Below are 25732 nucleotides of genomic sequence, written 5' to 3'. Positions count from 1 at the left end.
ACTTGCAAGAGTATTCAAGAATTTTTGAGCACACTTTTTAAAACACGAGAACGTAAACAGATATTGCATGATCCTAAACGATCCAGCGTGTAAATGTCGGTAAGGCTTTTGCAGACAGAGGACAATTAATATGCTTTCAATTAATATAATTGATTAGCACGCTGGGATAAACAGAATAGTAGAAATAATACAGAAATACTTTTTGTAGCCACTGTAAGTAGCTGTTGGGTACAGTATTGTTCAAAAGTAGACAGACGTTCGATTACTTTTGGCAAAATGTACTTTACTCGCAAGATTATGCGTAAATGGACTTCAAAATTTCATAACAGTTAAACGTAAAACGGACAATAGCCTACGTTTTGTAAAATGGTTTATCGAAATTAGGAGATAAAGAATTTCAGATACGTAAGAGTGTAAAAAAGAAGAGAAAGATGGTTTTAATATTAATTTGAAAAATATTAAAAGGGACATTTCTGATTTTCTTATCCGTTGATAAATTGTTGTTTGAATAATTGCTTCTTGGAATAAAAAATATTTCTTTCCATTTTATTTGCGTTTTACACGACGAGATGAATGGCAACGAACGAGATGCAAAATGAGAGATGCTTAGCATCGAGGCATTACGCGTGGGCGATAGATTGGTACTGACTCTTCAGAAAGAAATTACATTACGCTTAACGACGATCGTTATTCTTTCCTGGAATGGTTTTATTTCCTCTTAACAAGGCGATGTCGTCTCACGTTTTCTACGAAAAACAAAAAATTCCATTCTTTGCCTTAGTTTTCATTATATGCTATCGCACGATAAATCATATCCCTTTGTTCACGGATGTGGAAATTTAATTAAAACCGATTCCTAGAAACGAATATGCGTTTTCCATTGGAACAAAACCCTATATCCCGTTAGAACCTTCCAGGAATTCAAGAACTTTGTAATTTTCCGTTTGACGATGTCGGATCTACATTCAACCTAAGCTCTCTCGATTTCTACGAAAATGATAACACGCAGATTTCCAGGATGCTGTTGAAAGAACAGAATGCACGAGTATAAACTGAATGCTTTCATTTAGGCAGTGTTATTACGTTAATTGGTTACAGCTGTAAACGCGCTGGTATAAACTATATAGTTTAAGCGATTTAGTAGATACCTGATCTCGCGTTTCCCTGTTTCCAGCGAAATTTTAGTATTATAAACGGAATGCGGATGTTTGTGCGTTTGAGAGAAATGTGGGTGTGTATAAACGTCCAGGTTGTACACTCTTGTTCACGAGTATCGAAAAATATGCCGATCGTTAAAATTGTTCGCTTCCTGCAAAATAATCAAAATAATTGGAAACCAATCGGAGGATACTTAAAAATTAAAGTAAAATAAAAAGAAAATTAAGGTATAATTAATAAAAGAATATTGTACAGAGATCGTACGAAGGAATTTAAATAAAAGTTGTGTACAATTTTCTAATGTTATGTGTCCACGAGAAAATTCCCATTCTATTGGGTTTTCCCAAAAATTTCTTTCCTTTTATAAGGAAGTGACAGATGCACATCATTTTTTGTTTTACATTATGATCCATTTTGTTCTATTAGTAGAAAACGGATCATACAAAATTCAATAAAATAATATAAAAGAAAAAATGTTGTGCATCTATTATTTTCTTATAAAACAGACAGAGACTTTTGGAACAACCTAATATGTTTCTCATTGACATCCTTGGGAATTAAGTAGAGGATAATGGGAAAATGGAAATCGATAAAAAGTATTTATTATTATATTATTTATAGAGTTTTAATGAGTTTTTTTTTTAGGAAAGTTTGTTACTTTATACAATTTATTGGTAGTGTATTGCTATAACAATTTTTCTAAAATTTACAATTTAAATTACATTGGTTCGTTGAACGATCGAGTAATAACTTAGCAGTGTTTTAAATCTCATTCTCGTAGATTTGATTGTATTCGTAATTATTATAATTATGAGCATCGTATTCTTAAGAACATCCCCTTTTTATATTATCAATTGTTCTTTGATTTATCGACATCATTAGAACGAGAACATCATTATTATTTTCTTATTTCTGAGCTTCGTATTATCGATATCGTCGTAATTTTATTGACTTATTAATCAATATTCATCGTAATATTATTATGAAACACATAAGGAATGAAACTCCATGTACACATTTATAAAATGAAAACAGCATTTTCATTGGTAATGCGACAAATCTTATGTATCGTGTTGTTGTGTAATATTACAGTGTATGTTACAATGTACGTATAAACGCGTTAATGGAACCAATTATTCTCATCGGCGACTAAAATGATTCACGATCGTGTGTTACTTCGTCTGCAATGTCAGGACGGATACATGATAATTGTTAATGTAATTTGTAATACTAAAGCTAGAAACAGATCGATCCCTCTTATCGTCAGATCGTTCGCAGCACCGGTACCGATATTGCAAAACGATTTCTCGCAGCAAGTGGTGCAAGCGGAGAGTTTTGTTCGTTCACCGACCACTATACATCCGGAGTCGCATTTGTTAGTACACTTTCTCTCCACCGACCAAGTTTGTGGACTAGACATTGAATCTCCGGTGCTGGTAGTGTAAGAAAATCGCTTTACCTGAAGAGAAAGAAGCAAACGTGAAAGGAATATTTGCAGATTTTAAACTTCGGATCGCAAGAGACACTCGTACGCTAAAATATAGTATTTCTTTTAATTTTGTCCGAGTACGAGCTCATTTTGGGCAGCATTAAACCACGAACTTGATAGTATCGAGCGAAAAGAGAAAAAAGAAGACTGAAAAGAAAAGATGAGAAAGAATTCTACATGTACGTAGAATGATTCTTGATACTAAAATTAAATTAATATTTGCAACAATTCCTTGTTTCACTCTGTATGACATTTCACATTGGAACTTGTAACGAACACGAGTGAGTGTGAACGTAACATATTTTTAGTCGAGGGAATATCAATTTTCCAGAATATCTCGCATCATTTCCAGAGAATACGGTTCGTTCATTGTTAATTCGGTCGGCTAATATCGATTACGGATTTCGTAATATTTTTGCCGTGTATGTGCAAACTGTACAATTATATCATATCCAATATCATTGTTGATTACCAATAAATAAGAAGAACAAATAAAAAATTGCATTTGCATATTCCCTCAAATGTGTACACCATGTACATATGTTCCTATAAAGCGGATTCAATTTCAATAAAGTACGTAATTATTATGAAACTGAATTGATCGACTATATTGAACATTTCCAAACACTAATCGCGTTATGAACGAAATGAAACTGTGTCTCTATCTTGAACAGCCTTCTCTCGCTCTCGTGTTGACGATAACTAATATCGCTTTTAGCTAGCTGTTTGCTATATTCTGTTTGCTTTAAAAGCACGCGATCAAAGCAAAATATCAAACATCTGCTGAAACACGTGCGTGACCTGTGTATAATCAACAAGCGTTCGAATCGCTGTTATCATTTGTCATTACCATACAGGTCCTTTTATCACCAGTGCACTTGTGCCCGAAAGTGGTGAAGTTTCCGGTCAGATTGGCGCATCTCTCTCCATCTTCCATTGTATCACACTGATGACACCATAAATCGTTTGCTCGTTCCGACGCTGCGTGAGTTCGATGTTCCGTAGTTAACAGTTGGCCTGATCATCGGACTCAATCAACCGACAAATACGTATTAATTAATAGAAATCGTGATTTATCCTAGATTTCTAAAGATTATTAAAATCGACGTAGGAATCGGACGTAAGACGTTGGGCAAATCGTTGTCTACTTTATAAGTAGCTTCGCATCTTTCTCTCTTTTATTTCTTAGAAATTACTTCCTTCTACTTCTTCCTTTCTTTCATTTTTCAAACAAATGTGTCGTGCTTTCATTAACGTCAGATTTTTGTACATTTTTGTAAAAATAAATAGATATTAGTCTTGACATTTACAGACACATCGGCGATATGCGTAAGATGAAATTTCGTCGCGTTCGTTGACAAGATTGCTAGGAAGCTTATCACGGAAGAAAAGTGAATTAAATGCACCGTGTACGATGATCGTTGTTTACACGATTCGTAACACAAGTGGCTAACACCTACGAGTGATGGCTTCAACAGGTGCACTTTCCTCTATATGCAGTTTATATGTAGAGGAAGATCTTCGCTATAAATAGACGAAACATCGTTCCTTCAGACATCTAGTGAAAACTCCCTCAACGAAACACGCTCCTAAAACGCAACTTGCTCGTAAAACAAATAGGGTCATGTAACTGAAAGGAACCTCGAGAAAGAAAGAGAAAAATGGGAAGAAACAGAAACTTCCATTTTCCATTACAGAAACGCTCTTTGTTGAAAGAAAAATTCCTCAAATTAAAAATTCTCAAAGACGAAATACCGCCATTGTCTATCCTGGCAAATTATCTTCCGTCTTAACCAGTTACCTACTCTTGACGAGTATACTCGTCACGCGTAAAAAGCAGTTTTTGCTGTTTAAACTGCAATTTCAGCGAAAACTAAAATATATTCGTAAATTTGAAGACGTTTCGACCATTTGGAAGCCAGGACCAGGTAAAACGAACAAATGAAGAGATATAAATAATTATTATGAAAAAACTATAATACAGCGTGAACAAAGTAGTTGTTCTGTCCTTTCTAACGCATTTTAGTCGCATTAGTCGCAACGGCTAACTGGTCAATACATTGTCGAGTCGATCAACTTTGGTATTCCGATCGTATCGACGTGAAAATCGGCGTGACGAATAAGGCGCAAGAATCGCTTTCTTCTCTCGTAAATACCGAAGATGGACAACGCGTATCGGCGAATTTTTAATTTCAGAAAAATGTAATATGATTCGTGGCGAAACGTGCGAGAAACGCGTCGAATTAAAGAGGCGAAGATTTAAGCAGCCCGACAAAGCGAGTGAAATGCGAGGCTTACCATTGATGCTTACGACCATGGAGATAGACGCGACGATCAGGAAGTACGTGACAGGGTACATGTATCGGCCATGTTGATAACGTCTAGCGCGTCACATTCGAAAATAAATTCGGCTGTTTAAATTGCGATCGGCTGATGTCCTTGGCGCATTGATCGCATGCTGGTGTATGGCGGCGAGCGCGTTGCAACGCAAAACGAGCGGATTTGGGTACAATAGACAGCCATATTGAGAATAGCCAGAGTCTGCGCTGGATGGGTACAGCTGCTCCAGAAACCTTGAAGCCCATGGAAAATCAATATCCATGGCAGCCGGAAGGTCCTGTTCGTTCAGCGGGAACGTTTCAAAGTTTCTGCGCATTCGCATCACACCCAGAAAAAAGAAAATTCACTGTCACTGAATCAATGATTTGTCGACACCGCAACTAAAATTCAACTTACAATGCCTCGAAAGCTAAAATAGTCCGACACTCGCCGTAAAAATATCTTTCGTTTCGTACGTTCATTCGAACGAAATAACTCGTCTGCAACTGTGGACCGAACCATTTGAATTTTGCTCGACGAGTTAGAGGAAATCTTCGAAATGCGTTATTTAAATCTTCGTTACAGGTCCAGCTAGAAAAGTTGTAAAAAGCTACCTTTACTTCCTTCTTCGCTATTCCGACTAATTGTACTTCTTTCAACATTTCTTTACACGTAACCTATTGTTAATCTTTCCAATGAGTCTAACTCGTAAAAAAAAAAAAAAAAGAAAAAAGGAAAGAAACAAATTGTTTGACTCAATTTTTGAAAAGTTATTCTGTTTTAAAGAACGCACCAACGCCTCCTATAGCCCGTTACACGAGACTTCGGGATTTTGTTCGTTTTGTAACGAAACACGACTATCCCGATCACATTGGTAGAATTTGAAATCATCCTGAAAGTGCAAATGTAAAAGAGAGAAAATAGTTGTGGTGAATATTTGGGGGGGGGGGGAAATAGTACATAATATAGATAGGTATTTCGAGCGTACAATAAATATCAAAAATTATTCCATTGAATATCAAGATGTATCGGTACAACAGATAATTGACTGTTTAATTAATTTCGTGAAATTAATTTCCTCCACGAGATACACCATAAAGATCTTCAACATGTTATAGACGCTAAATACCGTCCCATTGAACATTGAGATGCATCGATGTGATGGATAATTGACTGTTTAATCACGTTTGGAATTTCTGCAAAATATACACTCGCACTAAATATCTTGTTACTTAAAATGCAATATAATATGTAATATGCGATATGTAATATAATATGTAACATACACGTACACACGCGATATATTTATAAAGAAGCACGTATCAGAGTTGGAATAATTTCGTGAGCAACAGTAGACGGTAAATGTAATTTGCAAACGACCTCTTTATCAAATATCGATAAACGCGATCGATATGGAAGGGATCAGTGCTTATGCTGGCCAAATATTCCGTCATCATTCAAACATCCATCGAAACTAATCCCAGTACATACCATTCGAATAATCGAGTAACTTCGTTATCGCGTATGATACAGTGCAATTACTTGATTGCAATGATATCTCAACGATTATTAACAGATACCAAGATGTCTCGACAGTTGCAAAAATCTTTTATAAATAAATTACACGTGGCTCGCGAAGCTGTTTCAACGTTGCTGGAAACTTTTTGCGTATATGATATACGAAGCATTTCGAAATGATCATTGCAGCACTGTAGCGAGACACGCTTAACTTGATCGTATCGGTGAAATTTCAAACGGATTTGGAAGTGTGCATAGAAGTTATATTTATCAGGGACACGTACTTTCCAAAAATCATCAAACTATTCGAACAGTCAATTATTATTTAGTATGTTAATAAGCCACGATGTAATACTCTTAAAGAGTTAGAAAGAATAAATTTTCGGAAAATGGAACAATTTGACTTTCAAATGGCTTGTACGTGATGTAATCATCTGTTTGATGAACTTTTAATTGCTATCGTAGATAGGATCGTAAAATACTACGAATGTTACAGACATTGTCGTGATTTTCCTATAAAGTAACACACGACGCGTAGTCCGTTTGATGTTCGATTTGCTTGGCTCTTGTAATCCAATTTCAATAAAATTGTACAAAATGCACGTGATACGAAGGAAAATATAAAATATACAAAATACTCTTTACTTCTCTTTTTTTTTTCTTTTCAATTATATTCTCAAAAATATGAATTTGCATCAAAATCTACAGTCTAATTAGAATATTAGAAATAATATTGAGACAGACGATGTATATAAAGGAGATACAAATTACGACGATGAGAGAACTCGCAAGATATTTGTATCTGTGAAATTGCAACTGTTGCGTCGATAAATATCTACGCCGATTAAATTTTTGATACACTTCGGATTCTCATCGGAAAACCAGTAATAACATATTTCTATTTCGTAATATATTTCTGATATACAGAGGATGCTCTCAGAAAAATATACACCCACTTTAATTAAATGGTATCGTGAAATTGCTGCATCGTATTATTATAATTTTTATACAAATCTTCCTTTCCTTCAATTTTGTGTACATTTCGGATGTATTCCTTTCTTTTAATCCTATTAATGGATCGATAGATTTAATTTTATAAAATTGATTTTTTGAATATTTATACATTCCATATCTTTTTAAGCACCACGTCAAATGATTCTTTCGGTAGAAATAACTGCGTAAAATTACATTTTCTCTGTACCTGGTAGCTTTCGCGCGGTGAATTTTATACGATCGAAGCCCCTTTTTCGAGTGGCATGGGTGCTTCGGCATGGGAAAGTGCCTCTCCATTATCGTTTTAGCTGGCTGTTTCCATTTGTACAAAATCGTCGTTATTATCGTCTTTATCACAACGAAACCATCCCATTACATCAGTGTATTTAAGGTTTCCCCACAGTTACCCCATCATTCGAGCAATCCACGTGCTTTACATAATTCTCAATATCACGTTTCCATTTTCTAACATCTGTAGCTTTTCCTATAGTTTTTCCAACGTCACGTACTCTTGATGAATTCTATCGCCGATACTTACACCACCTCCCACGTTTTTAATTAAATTGTATTTTCTTTCTGTACGACTGGAACGTTGTTAGTTTCATACCAAATTCTTATTTATCGGAATTCTATTCTATCGAACAGAGAAAAGAATGTGTAGATTTTTTAAAAAGAAACTTATCCGTCACTGAGAAATGTTAGGTTCGACTGATAAAACGTACAGACACCAGAGTATTCGTGGGAGCAGTCGAACGTCAACGATTCTACGATCTCGGCATATTCCACCTCAAACGCGATTCCGTAAAATTCAAACTAATCGTCCAGCGAGCTATTCCATGTTTTCCAAACTGAACAGATCGTGAGCATCGGCCAGCGATATGGGAAATGAAGATAATTTCCAATTGTTCGTAACATCTGACGATCATTCGACTTAAAACATAGTTCTCGCGGTCGCGGCAAACAAGTTACGCAGGCAATTTGTCAGCTGTCGAACGAGAGAGCTGGCTGGTTCTACTGCGTTGAAGCAGAGCGATTCGAAGAACGGGAGAGACGCGAAAGGGAAGCATTCGCCGAGAATACGTCCGTTTCGTCTTTCTCGTTAGACGGTGGAAATGAATTGGCGATTTCACCATGAATACTACAAAGGAAGTTAACGCTGTAACTGGCGCGAGTTTCGCGCGCGATCGACCAACGTGTAATTAAAATGATAATCTTAATAGATCCTCATGGACAAAGATAGCGAGGCTGGCAGTTGGCGAAGCGAGCTAAGCAAATAGCGAATTATATCGCGTGTTATAACTGGATCGTGGAAGTTTGCGCATATTTTTACACTGATAAATTAACCCTGCTGCTGATCCTCTAATATTTCTCGTTCGATCTCATTTATTACAAATAACAGATACGTAAGACAACATAGGAAAATATATAAGTAAATAGTATCGCGAATAATTACGAATAATTGCGTTCATTTTCGTTAAAGGTAAATTATATTGTATTTACGTGCCAAGGATAGAACTGAAATTGCCGCTGATATTGATTTATTCTTGTTAAATTTCAATGTCAGAATAAAAAAGTTTAGCAGTTAGCCGTTGCGACCTCTTTGAAAAGCGTGTACCTAAAAGTGTGTCGCGAACAGTAAGCGATGGCGAGTATACTCGTCGAACACGGAGTACGGGTGGCTGTTATAATATAGAATTAAGTTGTTACGAAACGACTTTTATTTTTATTTTTCAATTTAGTACTGACGGGGCTCGTCGTAACGTAAAATACTGCCATCTCTTCGTGACGAGTATACTCGTGGAAAACAGCCAATTGGTTAAACCAGGACCAAATCACGATACCGTTTAAAGATGAAATTTGTAGAATGGTTAGAGTTAGAGAATATCGGAACTTTGTATTATTATAACGTTTACCATCGCTGCGCTCTCGATATTAACCCTTAACTGCTGCTCTGGGACTCCCAGACGGTATAAACATCCGCGTAACTTCGCTCTCGAGCAACGCGTGATGTCAAGTGTCTTGGTAATTTTCAATTAAGTCGCCCCTTATCACTATAACTTATAACTTCTGATCTTTGTTCCGTATAGGAGTAACTGAGAACGTACAACTTTCCTTTCGCTTTGTTTCGTCTTGTCCATTATGGATGAAAAGAAAAGAAAAGATTATAGTTACGAAACGAATCATTCTTCGTTGATCGCGATACAATGGAAATGTTTACAGCGAACGTTCCCGAGTGCTTCGAATAAAGAAAGAACGATGCAATACGATACTCTTTGACTTATAAATAACTTTCCTTTGAGACCAAGCCGTGGATCAATTTTCTGGCTCCGCAGACGCAATGTTACACGTAATCCTAGGAATCGTGAAGTTTTCAGTCTTTTCTAATATTATTTTTCAACTTGAAATTCAATCTATTGAACGTAGGAATATTTTTACTGTAAACTATTAGAAAAATGTCCATCGACGAGCATACAATCGACGAGAGTAATATCCAGGCTTTAAATTCTAAAGGCTCGTTACCGTACAACTGTAGTAGGCAACGTCGTTGCTCTAAACACGTACGTAATTTTGTTCACATTGTATAACCGATAACTATTTTCTTTTTATTATTTCTTTTTATTCGAATGTCCTTCAGCTTTCGCTTTACCACCGTACATCATCCCTACGTCATGCACCGATACTATTTTTCTTTTACACAGTGACACTTACTTCTCTGCTTGACCATGCGATCCTGATCATCATGCAAATGGTCTAAGACTGTTGTCGTGATACTCTACGGAATAACTAAAATTGTTGTATCGTTCTAACGCGTTATAGATTTTATTAGAGAGGAACGTTTACTCGATAGAAGACTCAGATTCATGAAATAAGACACCGGTTTTCCCTGACGCCACTTTACGATATAAATAATTAAACTTTTTCTCCCTCGTATATGGAAAACTTAAAATACTTTTCCTGTATTATCTATGCCAAATCTCCTGTCAATTTCGTTACTAAAATAAATGTTACAGTTATCAGCAATAATCGCCTGCACTCGACTATACGTTTCTTTAATTAAAAATTTATCAAAGCGAAGTCTTCGATTCTTTAAATTCTGCAAAATTTGATGAAACGCGCAATGACTCGAAACTTCTGACGAGTAATGTACGCGAAAGACTCTGTATACTCGTTAGGTCGTTCCTCAAACGAGAAACAGATCGAACTGTTCGCGTTCGAGTCAAACGTAAAGGGAAAAGATTAAATTTCCTAACTTTCCGTCGATAGGATCCTCATCGACGTTTATGACAGTTGACTTTTCTTAATTAGCGAAGCTTCAAGCTTTCGATATTTCCAAGTTTCAATAATTCTCATTCTCCGTTCGCCTTTCAATGACCGTTATTAGCGTGAGCGTGTGTCAATAATCAAAGCGAACGATGCTCTTTTGAACCTTCCTTTCCTCTTCCATTCGTCTTCCTTTTCAGAACGGAATAATGGCTAGATCTACTTTACTCGTTGCGCTGATTTAACGAGTGCGTGTTTATTCTCTCTTTATTCTTCGTCTGCTTCTGCCCTCGCATCTGTTGAACATCGATTCGATTGCTGAACTCGACTGTGTGATTCTCCTATCAGGAACGACATTTGCGTCGGAATATACATGTTACGGTCGTTCTTTAAAATTCTTCTAAATTAAAAGTTCCTTAAAACTCTCCTAGCTGCAAAGTTCTTCTCCTGAAAGAGTCGCGGTAAACGTGGATATCTGACGTTACGCGTTCGTTAACGAGCATCTCTTATGTCAAATATTACAAAGCAACGATTTACCCAAAATATAGAAATATCTTCCGAAATAGCGGACTCATCGTTAGATTATTAGATCGCGGATGTTCGTGCATTTGTGGGAATTTTAAAAATGCAAAAGTCCATGAAACGTTTAGGAAACGTAGAGGATGAAATAAATCTTATCCATATATATCTTGAATATGTTTGTGTATGAATATCTTATGATTTGTGTGTATGAATATCTATATCTTTGTGTATGAATATGAATATCTTTGTGTATTTGCTACGATATAATTATTAAAAAGAAGAAGAAACTTTCAATCATGAGAAAGATGGAATATAATGAAATATATTCAGACATTGAATAAAAATTTTTATTTTCATTTCGGAAGATGGAACGAACACGAAATATGCAGCAAATTTTGCGAATATTTCAAAATGAAGGAACTGCGCAAATATAAATATTTGCAAGTTAATTGCACTTAATATGGAACACCTGACTTTAAAAGCTTCCCAAAAACAGAAACATGCTTTTCTTTTCAATTGCTTTCGAGAAATTAATAAGTCCTTTCTGTGTCGCTTTATAAATTCTTTTAACATCGATATTACGTTTTTTCCTAATATTAAATTCTAACAATTTCTTACAATTTTTCAGCTGAAAGTTGTATTAAAATAATTTTGGCAACCGCTGAAAATTGTTGAAATTGTTGCACCAAGAGCGTAATTTCTGGGAAAAAAGGGTCGATGAGAACTCAAATCCTTCCGGGACTGTTTTACTCGCTCTATTAAACAAACATGTTTAATGATAAATCATGCAAAAAGTAATATTTTTTACGTTCATTATTTAACACGACTCTCAGAAAAATTTTATAGGCTGTCAAACGTAACAATCAACTGCATTCGAACAACATGCTTTCATTTTTAAGGAAATGTTTCATTTATTATTTGCGTTATTACTTTAATAAACGTTTGCTATACCGTTAACGTTCATATCTATAAACCAACGTTTACTTACAGCTTTACCCTTACATAACGTCAATCTTCGAAAGAATTACGGATTTTTATTATACAATATATTAATCTTAGTTATTATAACGTTAAGTTATTAGCAAAATTACAAGATTGAAGTTACCAGAAGAAAAAAAGCGAGGTGTTCGTTTCCTCTTTTACAAATATAGAAGAGGAAGGTTGCTTAAGAATGATTAAAACGTAAAATGAAATTCTAATTAAATAAACGCCGTATTACCATTTTTCTACTATAGTTTCGAGTAAATTCCGCGCACTAATCGTATTTCTCTACGGCACAATAACAACATTCTGTTAATCAGCCTTTGAAATGTCACCGCAAATGTTCCATGTGCAACGTGATTCCGTGTATTCCGTGATAATTTTCTTAAACTATATGATGTTAACGTTTATAACATTCTATAAAGTAATAAGCAAACTAAATGAATAGCCTTCATCACGCTGTATATCCTGTTTGCATATTTAATATGAATATCAAAGCTTCCATGCAAAAAGATGTTGTATTTTGCAAGCGTATTTTATTACCGAGTGCATAATAATTCATTAACAATCCCCACGATTTATCGTCACAGTACGAAAGTACGTTCAATAATTTACATTCTGTTTATAAACAGGCTGTTGTAGCTATACTTTGTTTTCACGTATTTCAAGTAAACATATCATCGATAAATACACCAGTACAAACGCTATTATATCGATGCAAACGTTAAAACATTTTCATCCTGGTGAAATGTATTTGGTACATCAATTTTAGCGAATTCAATTAATGTATGACGAATGTTAAGCATTTACTTTGATTCGTTGAGTTTTAAGAATGAAATTAATTAAAATTTCCTTCAATCAAGGTAGATGTAATTTTAACAGAAAATTCCATTAAATTTCTATAAGTATTTCTAATGGTTACTCTTATGCCTATAGATAAAAATTAAAAAGCAAACTATCCTATAAAAATTAACAGATAAGATTATTTTTTCCTGTTAATTTCTATGCCATAATTGCCTCTTCGATTCCCTATTTCTCTACGATTTATTCGTCTCGTACACAATTTTAACGTAATATTTCTAACAACAGACAGAGATACTTAGTTAGATTTAACACGATTCTTTTTTTCGCTTTTGTTAAAAAATTATTCGCAGACCGCAGCTCCTCCTTCGATAAATTTTAATTCTCATTACGTATACGTACATAAAACGTAGCGAGTACGAAACAATCACAGAATAACGTGATCTTCGATGAGATGCGATGTTTTAATAAGTTCTGATAATAGATGCATCATTAAATATGTAATTGGAAATGGTTGTTAATCGCGAGCATTAAATAATAATGTAATTTGAAAATAAATTAAATTCGATATATTTATACCGAATATATTAAAGACGTTTTAACATCGACATATTCAACATTTACTACTATTTCCCAGGCACAATATCTTCTTGTCGTTACGTATTTGAAACCTCCATAATATCTGAATTTATTTTAGCGGACACAGCAGTATGTAAAAGTTACATTAATGAATAAAAAAATAAAAAAAACAACAAATCGCGAGTATCTTCGTTAACTTACAAGATACGTATTATTAAATATCCAAAGAACAATTCTAAACAATTTTGCAGAAATAACATTCCAAACAAATATAATACTTATTAATTGATATATTAAATTCGTCGGATGCAATTTTTTAATCGCACATGAAACAAACGTATATTTCTCATTTCGTTGAATTGTTTTCTACATTTAAATTATTCCTGGATAGATGAGAATTATACGAAACTCACGAAATAAGGAAATAAGCAAAATAAAAAGAAAAAAAGAAGAAAAAAGAGAAGAAACTGGTAGATTTCACTTATCGTTAAACTTATATTCTTAAACCAAGTTAAACTTAGTTCGCCATCTTCGTGATATCACGCAATTCAACAAACTGTCAGATGCAAATACAACGTTAACATAGAATTGTAACGATAAAAGTTATATTCGAAGTTATGGTGATCTCTTCTGCTATGACTCATCATTGTGCAACTGTAACTTATACCATTAACAAATCTGTATTTTCAGCCACGTTTCTAACTATAATCGTACATTCCATGTACATAAGTAATGTCCACATTGAGGAACGTATAACGCTTAGTTAATAAATTCGAAACCACATCGTTCGCGTGTAGTCTACGTGAACTATATTTGAATTGTGTTAAAATGGCAATTTGTAAATTTTATACGTCATATCGAAGGGATTAAGGATATTGAAGGAGAATACATAAATATTCGAGTCGCGTACATAAGTCTTAATATTATAATAATAAATAATAAGTCATAAATAAGTCATAAATAAATCATAAATTTTCATAATCTTAGTACGCTATTGATCTACGATATAGTAAAAGTTCTATACAATAAGTAATAAGCTTTATACAATAGCTCGTGGTTGATAACTCCGCGTTAAATACAATTTATGGCAACAAAATTTTATCCTATTCTAACAGTTCGTGGAAATAAACATCGACGGACTTATGCAACTTCCAGTTGGCGAACAAATTAACGCAAGTTTCCAACGAATGAAACGCGAATAATGAAATTACACGAATACCGAGGAACGAACTTTAAAATTCCTCGTATCGATCGAATCGACTGTTATTCATTGAATTTTCCAGGATCGCTAAAATAGGCTAAATCTCACGGACCAAGGAATTTCCGACGATATGAAGGAATTAGGTAACGTTGTCGGAGAAGAGTGCGCGAATGTAATACAATACCTTGGAAAAGTAAAACGTTACTTTTAATAATGTAAATGGGCTGAAAAATATTGCGGCAGAAGCGAGCAATTACTGATTCTACGTGAAAAACCGAGTGGAAAATGTGGAATAAAATTTGTAAAAATTTCAGTACACCGGTCAAATCCTCAATTTCGATCCTCGGATGAAAAAAAATTAATTGTGATAAATCATACCAGGTGTTTTTCCTATCTTTCTTATTTTTCACGTAGAATCACAGTCTGTGTTTCTATTCGATCTATTGGCCAAAATCTATAAAATTCACGTGGCGATCAACGTATCGATGCATTCTGTCAATTAAAAAAAGAAGATATAGCATAACGTAGAATAATCTTTTTTATTGCGATAGTGATGGAAATTTCATTATCGAGATTAATCGTGACCTTGTTGAAAGTGTGATCGGCGCTATAACGAAAGAGTAGTTAGGCGAGCGGAATCACGGCGTGGAATGGAAAAGCGTGAGAAAGTAGTCTCATAATGTAATTAATGATCGAGGAATCGAAATTCTGTCGTATTTTACAGCGAGGATAAGAACTACTCAAGCGACAATCGAATGTCACTTAAGCGCTCTGGAGATGGAATCAATTAGTACTTGAGTGGCGTTAATTCTTGCGCAAAGATCAATTCTCGCAAATTATTCGAAAAATAAGGATTAAAAGGTTTTTACATAGGGAAGCGTAGGATTGAAGCTTAGGATTTAATTTTGACGCGAATAAATGAAAGTTTAAGAATCGAGATTTAATTGAAATAAAAGTAGGATCGTTAAATTAAAAAACGTGAATAATTCTCAATTTTTGTCGCATATGAAGTATAGACACAAGTCTTTCAAATAATAAAATATTTAACCAACGTTGAATATTTAACTATAACGTGAAAGTAATATAAATGTAAATGAATATCGAACATTCTGAATTATAACACCAATTAATCGCATGCTAATTAATATTTATGAATCATAAGCGAAACACGATGGAAAATCGAAATTCGATATATATATATTTCGAACCGTAAAAATAAGATCAGTAGAATGAACATGAGTTGGTGTACACTAGTTTTTTATTAAATGAAAAATAATAGATACGAACAGTAATAATAATGGAATATTTCTTAATTAACTTTTTCATTAATAGATATTATGTTTACATATATACAAATAAATATATAATATAACAAATAATATATATGTTATCAATTTAGGATATGAGTATAAAATTTCTCACCATGTCACAAATGTTCCCGAACGTTATTTTTCGCATTTGAACTTGCAGTTGGATACTACGACTATATTTCTTATATCTATTTACAAGTTTAATAAAACTATTTTACGCTATGGCTTCGCTTGTTACTTACGGCTTCTTCAAACCAAGCGATTAAGAGATGGAATAAAGCTGAAATTACGTGATATAATATGCGCGTATACTTTGTGTGCCTGACATTGCGAGCATCACACTACTTACAAAGGAGATTTTACCTTGTATAAATCATACTTTTATTTTGGCAGCATAATAAATTTTATCCGATTACTTGAAAGCTGTTTGTATTCCGAGTTATTAAGCATCGTTATAACAACGAATGGTGTTGATAATTCTCTAATTTATTTAAATTTCCAAATTAACATAAAGTGTTACGTAATCATTTTATAAATGTCTTAAAACGTTATGAATATTAGTTTATATGAAATCTTCCATTAGAGAACGTGGGCAGATGAGTATTAAACTTTGATGGAACGCATCTAACGATGAAATATTACATATCTATGAAATTCATCTAAATGATTAAATATCAGATATCTATGGTATTCATCAAACGATTGAATATCAAATAATATAAAGTAAATATAAAATAACAGTTAGCAACATTTCGATATTATGGATTAATTGAATTAACTTTTAAATCGAAACACAAACGTGTTAACTACAACCTGCGGATTAAAGCGATTATAACTTACAAATTAACATAAAGTGTTACGTAATTATTTTATAAATGTCTTAAAACGTTATGAATATTAGTTTATATATAATCTTCCATTAGAGAACGTGGGCAGATGAATATTAAACTTTGATGGAACGCATCTAACGATGAAATATTACATATCTATGAAATTCATCTAAATGATTAAATATCAGATATCTATGGTATTCATCAAACGATTGAATATCAAATAATATAAAATAAATATAAAATAACAGTTAGCAACATTTCGCTATTATGGATTAATTGAATTAACTTTTAAATCGAAACACAAACGTGTTAACTACAACCTGCGGATTAAAGCGATTAAAACTTTTTCCTTTTTTTTTTACTTTTTTTTTGATAGGAAAACTTCAACCAATACTCTTGTGTAAGCCTGCGAGGTAAGCCTCGACTTCTAAACTAACTTCGTAAGCTATAGAACTAAAAGAGCATAATCGTAATGTGATACGAATAGTCGGAAGAAATTTAACATTTATTTAAAAACTATATATATGTATTTAAAAACCGCTATATTACAAAGTCTTTAACTATATTTTTATGAATCTGTATAATTTTTTAGAATTTTAAAAGGATACATATATATATGCAAGCTCCCTAGATTTCATGTAGGATAGGGATTCTTTTTGTTTCGCGGGTAGCACGACAGGCTGTGTTTCACGGACAGACCGATCTTCCCTTGTTTTACGGACGACCATTTTAAGAAGCACGTTTTTCCCGAACGGACGGACAGAGAGTTACATTAGAGACAAACAAGGTTACGGAATAGTTATTTAAGATTTTAAAGACTGAAGAAGAAAGATCGGTAGCTGAGGATGTTGAAAATCGATTCTCAATTTTCAGGTAAACATTGTACTAAAGACTTGTTATTTCCCGTTTATATAATTATTGTTATTTATTGTTATAAACGCATATTAATTGTCGTTTATTTTTGTATTTTATTATTTACTTCATAATAAAAACTCGATTTTCAGACTACAGAATCGATCCCTGAATTATCACCAAATTACGATCTTACAAATCGATTTTCACTACGCCATGCCGTTAGAAGTGAAACTACGTATCGCCCTGAACGAGAACGCAAGGGGGGGGGGGGGAAATAGAATGCATAAGAATCCATAAGAAAACCAAAAGATGAAGTATGTGATGTCCTTCCTCCAGAATATCAAGCAAGAGATCATCATCCGCGGTTATTCAGTTTATCGATAGTGAAGAAAGCCGCAAACAACTTAACCAAGGTAAGCCATTACAGAAACATTGCACTCACGATGGATGACGCAACGGCAGCGTCATACATCGGTACAAGTTTAAACTTCGTGTTTCGAGATATTTACTTAAAAGAATCGGAGATCATCCCCCCACAAGGAAAATAAAGACCGAAATCGAAAAGCCCAATCTTCAAATAGAAACATTATTAGAGATCTTCCAGAAACAAAACATGCATGAGAGAGAAGGCACAGACTTTGTCATAAAACAATTTGATGGAACGCAAAAAGCCACAGATTGGAGTATGAAATATTCATATTTCACATAAGCATCCCTTCCATACTCTAATATGAGTATGAAACCGAATACGAAAAATACAAAATCCAAACTGACGAAAAAAGGATCAAGAATTTGAAGAAATATTTGGGAAAAATAGCATCAGAATGGTACCAAGCAAATCTGCTGAAGGATGAAGAATACAACTGGGAAAATTGGAAGGTGGCAGTTCAAAAAGCTTGTGGCAATAAAGGTTGGTCTGCAGTACGATACACTTATAACTTTAAATACATTTCAGGTTCATTCACTGAATATGCCATAAAAAAGGAATGATTAATATTGGAAGTAAGGAGGAAGACTTCTGAAGAGACAGGGATAAATCTAATTGTTATTGGATTACCCATACACATTCAAGATAAAATCGATAAAGAAACAGTACAATCAACAAATGGCTTAATCAGATTCTTGGAGCAATATCAGACAAAGGGAAGAAAAACACAAGGGAGTAACACAAGATTGGACAGAAAGCCAGAGCCACTGCCCAAGAAACAACCTTGTGTGATTTATGAAGCACTGAATTTCCCAGGTCGATTTCACCCAATAACAACTCACCAAAGAAATATATGCACATACTCATCGATCATTTTTCAAGGGCTGTTTTTATGTCCACATTGAAAACACAACACACAGAAGATATCATAAAACTTATAGACTCAACAGGAGAAACTGATTCCATAAAAATTATCCTTGCAGACTGATACCCAGTAATGACATCCAAAGAAATTCAAGAGTATACGAGGAAAAGGAACATTAAATTAATTTTCACCTCGACAGACTGCCCATCCTCCAATGGACTGAACAAAAGGGTAAATCAAACATTAGTAAACAGGATCAGATGTAATTCAGACAAAAATAAGAGAAACTGGACAAAAATCACAGAAGAAAGCACAGAAGAAAACAATAACACCAGACACAGTGTAACGGGGTTTGCCCCAAATCATTTACTGAATGGAAAAATGATTGAAATCGTCCCTAAGGAAATAATGGAGAATAAGATAAACCTAAAAAGAGACAGAGAAGAAGCATTCAAAAACTCAACAAGAAATTTCGAAATGAACAAACAAAAATACGATAAAAAAAGAAGAGAACATGAATTTAAAATCGGTGATATGGTCTTCACCCATAACGGAAAAAAAATGAATAGAAATAAGTTGGAAGAAATTAGGAAAGGACCTTTCATAATTCTAAGAAGGATTTCAAACTCCATATATGAAGTGGATAACGGTAATCGGGGATCTGAAGGGAATCTGTTCCACTCCCCATTCGAGGGGCGGTGTAAACTCCCTAGAGTTCATGTAGGATAGGGATTCTTTTTGTTTTACGGGTAGCACGACAGGCTGTGTTTCACGGACAGACCTTCTTTTGTTTTATGGACGATCATTTTAAGAAGCAAATTTTTCGCGAACGGACGGACAGAGAGTTACATTAGAGACAGACAAGGTTACAGAATAGTTATTTAAAACTTTAAAGACTGAAGAAGAAAGATCGCTAGCTCAGGACGTTGAAAAGCGATTCTCGATTTTCAGGTAAACATTGTACTAAAGACTTGTTATTTCCCGTTTATATAATTATTGTTATTTATTGTAATAGACGCATATTAATTGTTTATTTTTGTATTTTATTATTTACTCCATAATGAAAACTCGATTTTCAGACTACAGAATAGATCCCTGAATTATCCCCGGATTACTATCTTACATATATGTACATATTTGTATATTTATATATATAGAGAGAGAGAGAGAGAGAGAATGTTACAAGGAAGTAATCTAAAACTTTGTAAATTTGTAGTACATGTTTAATGAGAGAAGTATAAAATATCTGATAAGCGTAGATCCAAAAATTAATCCTATTTATTTGATATACCGTACTTTTTATTTAACATTTAAATCGAACGTTTAAATCGAACCCTCGATAGAATAGATAGAATAAACGTGTCCAATAAAATAATCTCCTCCATTATCTGATTTGAATTCAACGAATTTTTTTTTATGAATACACATAGAGAGAAATCTACCTATTGTGGACACACGTACAAATCAATAAATAATGCATGTCGTGGAATATCGGCTACAGAAGGAATAAATAGAGAATTATGTATTATCCACAGATGGCAGTTATACAGTGACTACGAAAGGTATTTAAGTAATATGAATATAAATACATGATACATGTATTAAACTTGGTATTATTTAATAGTACTTTCATACGATTATAAGGATTTGATTTGAAATATAAAAGCTGATAGGAAAACGGTTCATTGGAAAATATGGACACGCGCAAATATTTTCTCGTGCCCGCAGTATATTAAAACAGAAAGTCAAATGAAATATTTCTTATCAATGGCGAAGGATATTTTTCTCTTCTTCTTGACCCAGCAATTGGATTTCATCAATATTATATAACGTTGATTAAAATTTCCTTTTCTCTCGAGTGAGTACTATAAGATCACAAAATGACATAGATCTTTTCTTTGCAACTTGCTGAATATAAAACTGCGTCCTTTTACAGGCAACCATGTATATTCCAAGCGTGATGAAGGGATTAGATCATCGTATCGTAAATTATGCTTACTTCCAACCCCAAAGGCAGACTTTCTATCTGTTTGTCTCTTTGCTTCGAGGGCCAGCGAACTCTTCACTCTATATGACAGAAACAGCCTAGAATCCAGGGGGAAATTTGAAAGTCAATCAAGGAAGGAACTGCAAGATGGACAGAGCAAGGTCTCGTAGAAATGTATGAGATTCGTTTCTCGCAAATTACGAGATACGGAAACGTTTAAAGTCATCTACAGGCGGAAATCTGTTCAAGACAGTCGCGGTAATGTTTCGACGTTATATGTCATTCGTTAAGCCAGCTATTATTTAAATATGTTCTTTGAAATTAAGTAAAATCAAAGTAGCTGAAAAAGTACAGCTGATAAAATTACGTTCAAAACGTGAATGAACAATAATTTTTACTTTCGTTACGCTGTTGTTATCGATTATCCATTATTTCTTATGGCAAGAAATGGGAACGTGCTTAATTTACGATAAAAACGAGAAACAATACGTAAAATATTTTTCACGATAAATTACTTTCATATTGTTTGAAATAATTTTACGCTTCCGCGATATAAGTGGCGAATGTAATTGAACAAGAATCATTTTTGATAAATGTAACAGATATATACCGTATATATATGCAAAATATATTGTAACGTGTTAATTCATAAAGTTACGTAAAATTATTGGAAATCTATGTACGTAGGTATGTTTAAATATTTCATTCATGTTTTTATTCCATTGAATTGCAAGTTATATAAAATCATTTCATTAATAGTATAGTTCAATGATATAAGAATTGCGAATTAAGAATATTGTTTATTAGTGATATAAATAATTAAATTAGTAATAATGTATACTTAACACGTTCTTGTATTTTGTTATTAAGGTAGAGTTAAATGGTTAAAGAATTAAAATTATTTCAATCTCAATCTCATGTTTTAGAAGGGAAAACTATAATTTTTGTTCTTAAAACATATCATCCCCTAATAGTCTGCGTTCGAATCATGATTATTCTAAAAACCACTATGATTGTGTTATTGAAACAACGTCATCAACTAGTTTCTTAAAGTACGTAGATGCTATTGAAATAAACTACGTACATGCATAGTAAGTTTATATGTATATTAAACATAAGAAACTTCGTTTGACTTGATTTGGCTGAAATCAGCTTGTCGAAGTGCATCATAGAAATAAGTCGCGTTGATCAAAGTTGTAGCGCAATATCTATTAGACTGTCATTAAAGTCATCGTTGGTACATTAATAGATGGTATCATACAGTTAAACGACATGTCAAAATATTCTCTCATCTAAACCATAGTAGCAACAGACTGTTTCCTACAGACTAGAGGTATTTCATGGGACGATCATATAAATTCTTAAATACAATAATGTATAATACACATACGTACATACATGAACCAAGTCTGTAAGCGTAATCTATAGACTATAATAAATACGTGAAACATTTTGAATTCTGTATTAGATTTGAAGAAATCTCGAATAAATCAAAAGATATTAAATACTACAAAACTGTGAGCATTATTAAGGATTAGGATGTGATTTTTTGAAAGATATAAATATAATTTATGAATAGTTTCAAAGATGAAGGTGAAAGAAATCTGTAACAAGAATTAGTCCCTTAAGGAAACGTTAATTACTTTGTTACTGTGGAAACACTTGTGGATTCTTCGTTATAAAACTAACAATTATCTTTTATCTAAAGGATATGTTATAATACAAAGATTCTTAAAATTATTCGATGGAATATCCTATTGATATTAATGCTGATTACCTACTTTTTAACCTATCATTTACAAAGAACAGTTTATTTATCGAAGCTATAAACTTTTTTGTCCACTTCAGAGCTTTCATCGACGATTTATGACGTACATGGTGTAATAATGCCTAATGCGATTCTCTTTAATATCCCATATTGCATACATTCTCGTACCGATTACACAAATTGTTTGAATTCAAGAAACATGAGATCACTATACCGGTATAAGTTTGTTATTTACTTGATCTGAAATATCCTTTCAAGTTTGAAGTGAAATTGAAATTCTTTCAAATAATCTTTGACTTAAAGATGTTATTTATAGTTTCGCGTTTATCGATATTGATTCCCTAAATTTAACTGATTTTATATGTATATTTATTTTACGATTTAAGCATTACATGTTAGTTTAAGTATCCTTTACATACCAGCTACTTGAAATCCATTTAATTTCATGTAACTTAACTAATTACAGAACAAGGTTTAACTTTTACGCTAACTAAGCTCAAAATGTCCATGAAGCATGACTTGTTTCTGGAAAGTCATTTAACTATTTTAACTAACGAAATGTATAACGAAACCTATCGATTTTCAGAACTTTATAATATAATGGAATCGTTTTACATATTTGCGGACAAACAACACAACACAGTTTTCGTCTATGAATATGAAATAAAAAATTTAAATAAAAATTATATTAATCCTTTCGGTACGAGTTGTTTTTTAACATCGATGGTACGAATAAAGCAGTAAAGCATGTGCGTGACCTGAAAACATTTCCGGTCTTTTTATAACGATTGTGAACAAATAATGTACAAATAACCTTCAAAACTATAACGTATGTTTCCAGATAAAGAAAATAATCACAGACTTCGCTGGATGCATAAGCATTCATAGACAACATCAATGGAACTTTTTCTGATGAATATGTACTTCTCCTGTAGGAAAGTATGAGATGACTCGTTTGTTTGTAAGAAATGTTCAAGAGCAGTTATGAAATCATTTACGGATTTCACTACGTTTTACATATTCGAAACTTTCCATCTTTGCATTTCTTTTCTGTCTCCCCTTTCTCATGAATACTTGAATACATGATTTTTTCAAATGTAAAAAAAAAAAAAAAAAGAAAAAAAAATGCTAATTCGTATATTACAAAACTTCACAAAAATAATCGTAAGAATCTGTTCTATTTTTTCTCGTATATTTCCTTGTTTGGAAAAAGGAATAATTCATGACTTGTAATTTGTAAAACTACGCTAATAATATCAGTTTACTTGTACAAGATGGCCACCATACACATATTTGTCACATTAAAAAATATAGACCTAACCAAACAGGAATATTACACATTACAAGTTAACGTACATATATATGTAGTATCTATTTACAAGTATCGCAGATTACCTCTTGAAAAGTAAGAAAACATAAAGACTAAAGTAAAGTTGTAAATCTAAACTACAGTTCAAGTTATACAAGGCATGTAAAGCTTCTCTTGAAACGTTAGGTGCGTATTTCGATATACAATATAAAGAAACATAGCCCGCGAGAAAAGCTATATAGTACATACCATACAGATCCCTCGCCATAACTTTGTCAATATGCGCAACGAATCAAATCCAGATCGTCCATGTTTACAGCGAAGCAACATGTGATACCGCCAAAAGTGCTTTCCACCCCCTCGCATAACTGACATCGGCCGTCCGTGGATCCAACGGAAAGATTTTGAACGTTGGAGAATGCGTAACGCTGATTGGCTATTGAGCTCGGGGGTCGATCGTAGAAGGGGACGCCGGGTCGCAACGAGCCTCACAGTACCACTTCGACTGTGAACGCGATAGGAATTGGATCGTCTATTTTACAAAGCTCCTTTATCTTTTGCAACAATTACATTCGAATGTCTTTTCAAGCGCTAACGACATAATCGACGTTTGGTAAGCGATTAGTAACTGCGAATTCGTAGAATTCGTGGATAATTCTCGAGCTGTTTCGTGCGTACGCGATTTTAAGTGGCACGCAAACAGGTGCACCTATTCGCGTAGCGCAAGAAATGTATCACGGAGGTCGTTGCAGGTAATATCCATCGACAGACGGGACAATTCGGGTGCACAATCTATGCCTATGACTGTGCAGTAGGGCATACTCTTCTCGACCACTTGTCTGGCGCCAACCACCACTATTGTCTCGCGAAGGCCAAGCTGTAAATCTTCGTTGCTTATACCGCTTTCTTGGTGAGTGTTAATTTTTTTCTTATTCGATGGTATAATAATACCGTTATTACGAGGTAAAAGTTTTTGGATGTGTGATTTCTTGATTGAAGAGACGCTATCATTATTAAAAGTTTGAATATCACGCCATTAGCGAGGGAAACATAATACAGAATGATTCTTTCATTTGCTTACATTCGATTTGTTAATTTTACTCCTATTCTCCTTTTTAATTCGTAATTTAATTGTGAGGACATATGCTATGGAGCAATTTTTGTTACTTTTAGCATCGTTGCTTTATTTGTTAAGACTGTTGAGCAATACGATCGTTTACTTTATTTACTGCCTTGTTTGCTATTATTTTACTTTTAAAGACAGGTATTTTGGAAATATAAACTTCTACATATTGGTATAATATTGATATACTTAAAAATGTCGTTTAGTGAATAGGAAAATAGGACACTGAAGGTTTAACTAATTTAAAACGATTTAGTTATTGAAGATAGTACTTGCTGAGCAAATGGATCGCGAAGTTGTCATAATGCTACAAATGATACACGCTTGTTAAATGAAAATCCATCGACTTTTCATTTTTCCATTTGTTTAAGAAATATGTTGTCCCATTAGTTTATTCCATTAATTTTTATAACGATATATGCAAACAAAAGTG

At 33.5% G+C, this 25732-nt stretch overlaps 1 protein-coding gene and 2 long non-coding RNA genes across 10 annotated transcripts; 2 read left to right on the top strand and 1 right to left on the bottom strand.

Annotated features, from left to right (window-relative positions):
• Positions 1-1808: 1808 nt before the first annotated feature.
• LOC125385028 lies at positions 1809-24514 on the bottom strand. 7 transcript variants are annotated; one of them, XR_007223961.1, is made up of 4 exons: positions 24426-24440; positions 5760-5858; positions 4946-5557; positions 2724-3664 (listed from the first exon to the last, which is right to left on the bottom strand). XR_007223961.1 is itself a non-coding variant. In XM_048405515.1 (3 exons), the coding sequence occupies exons 1-3, from the start codon at positions 24442-24444 to the stop codon at positions 2348-2350; spliced, it is 456 nt and encodes a 151-aa protein (XP_048261472.1). In that variant the 5' UTR covers positions 24445-24514; the 3' UTR covers positions 1809-2347. The 7 variants fall into 7 exon arrangements, 3 of the variants coding, with proteins under 3 accessions (XP_048261472.1, XP_048261473.1, XP_048261471.1); XR_007223960.1 differs by lacking the exon at positions 24426-24440 and adding an exon at positions 5955-6067; XM_048405515.1 differs by lacking the exons at positions 4946-5557; positions 5760-5858 and adding an exon at positions 1809-2617 and having other exon boundaries at positions 3498-3664; positions 24426-24514.
• On the top strand, positions 17769-19285 carry LOC125385032. 2 transcript variants are annotated; one of them, XR_007223965.1, is made up of 4 exons: positions 17769-17838; positions 17970-18233; positions 18425-18699; positions 18776-19159. It is a non-coding gene; the product is annotated as an uncharacterized LOC125385032 (long non-coding RNA). The 2 variants fall into 2 exon arrangements; XR_007223966.1 differs by lacking the exons at positions 17769-17838; positions 17970-18233 and adding an exon at positions 19231-19285 and having other exon boundaries at positions 18361-18699; positions 18776-19063.
• LOC125385030 lies at positions 20911-21562 on the top strand. The gene is made up of 2 exons (XR_007223963.1): positions 20911-20970; positions 21049-21562. It is a non-coding gene; the product is annotated as an uncharacterized LOC125385030 (long non-coding RNA).
• Positions 24515-25732: the final 1218 nt, after the last annotated feature.

This window comes from Bombus terrestris, chromosome 4 (assembly GCF_910591885.1).
Source record: "Bombus terrestris chromosome 4, iyBomTerr1.2, whole genome shotgun sequence".
In the NCBI taxonomy this organism is placed as follows: domain Eukaryota; kingdom Metazoa; phylum Arthropoda; class Insecta; order Hymenoptera; family Apidae; genus Bombus; species Bombus terrestris.
The sequence above is the reverse complement of the archived record's forward strand: the minus strand, read 5'-3'. Positions and strand labels throughout refer to the sequence as shown.

Coding starts and splice junctions, on each gene's coding strand:
- LOC125385028 (XM_048405514.1), bottom strand. CDS start 5,006: ATGTACCCTGTCACGTACTTCCTGATCGTCGCGTCTATCTCCATGGTC. Junction 3,665..4,945: donor CATGGTCGTAAGCATCAATG/GTAAGCCTCGCA, acceptor TCCGATGATCAG/GCCAACTGTTAACTACGGAA. Junction 2,618..3,497: donor GTGATAAAAGGACCTGTATG/GTAATGACAAAT, acceptor CTTTCTCTTCAG/GTAAAGCGATTTTCTTACAC.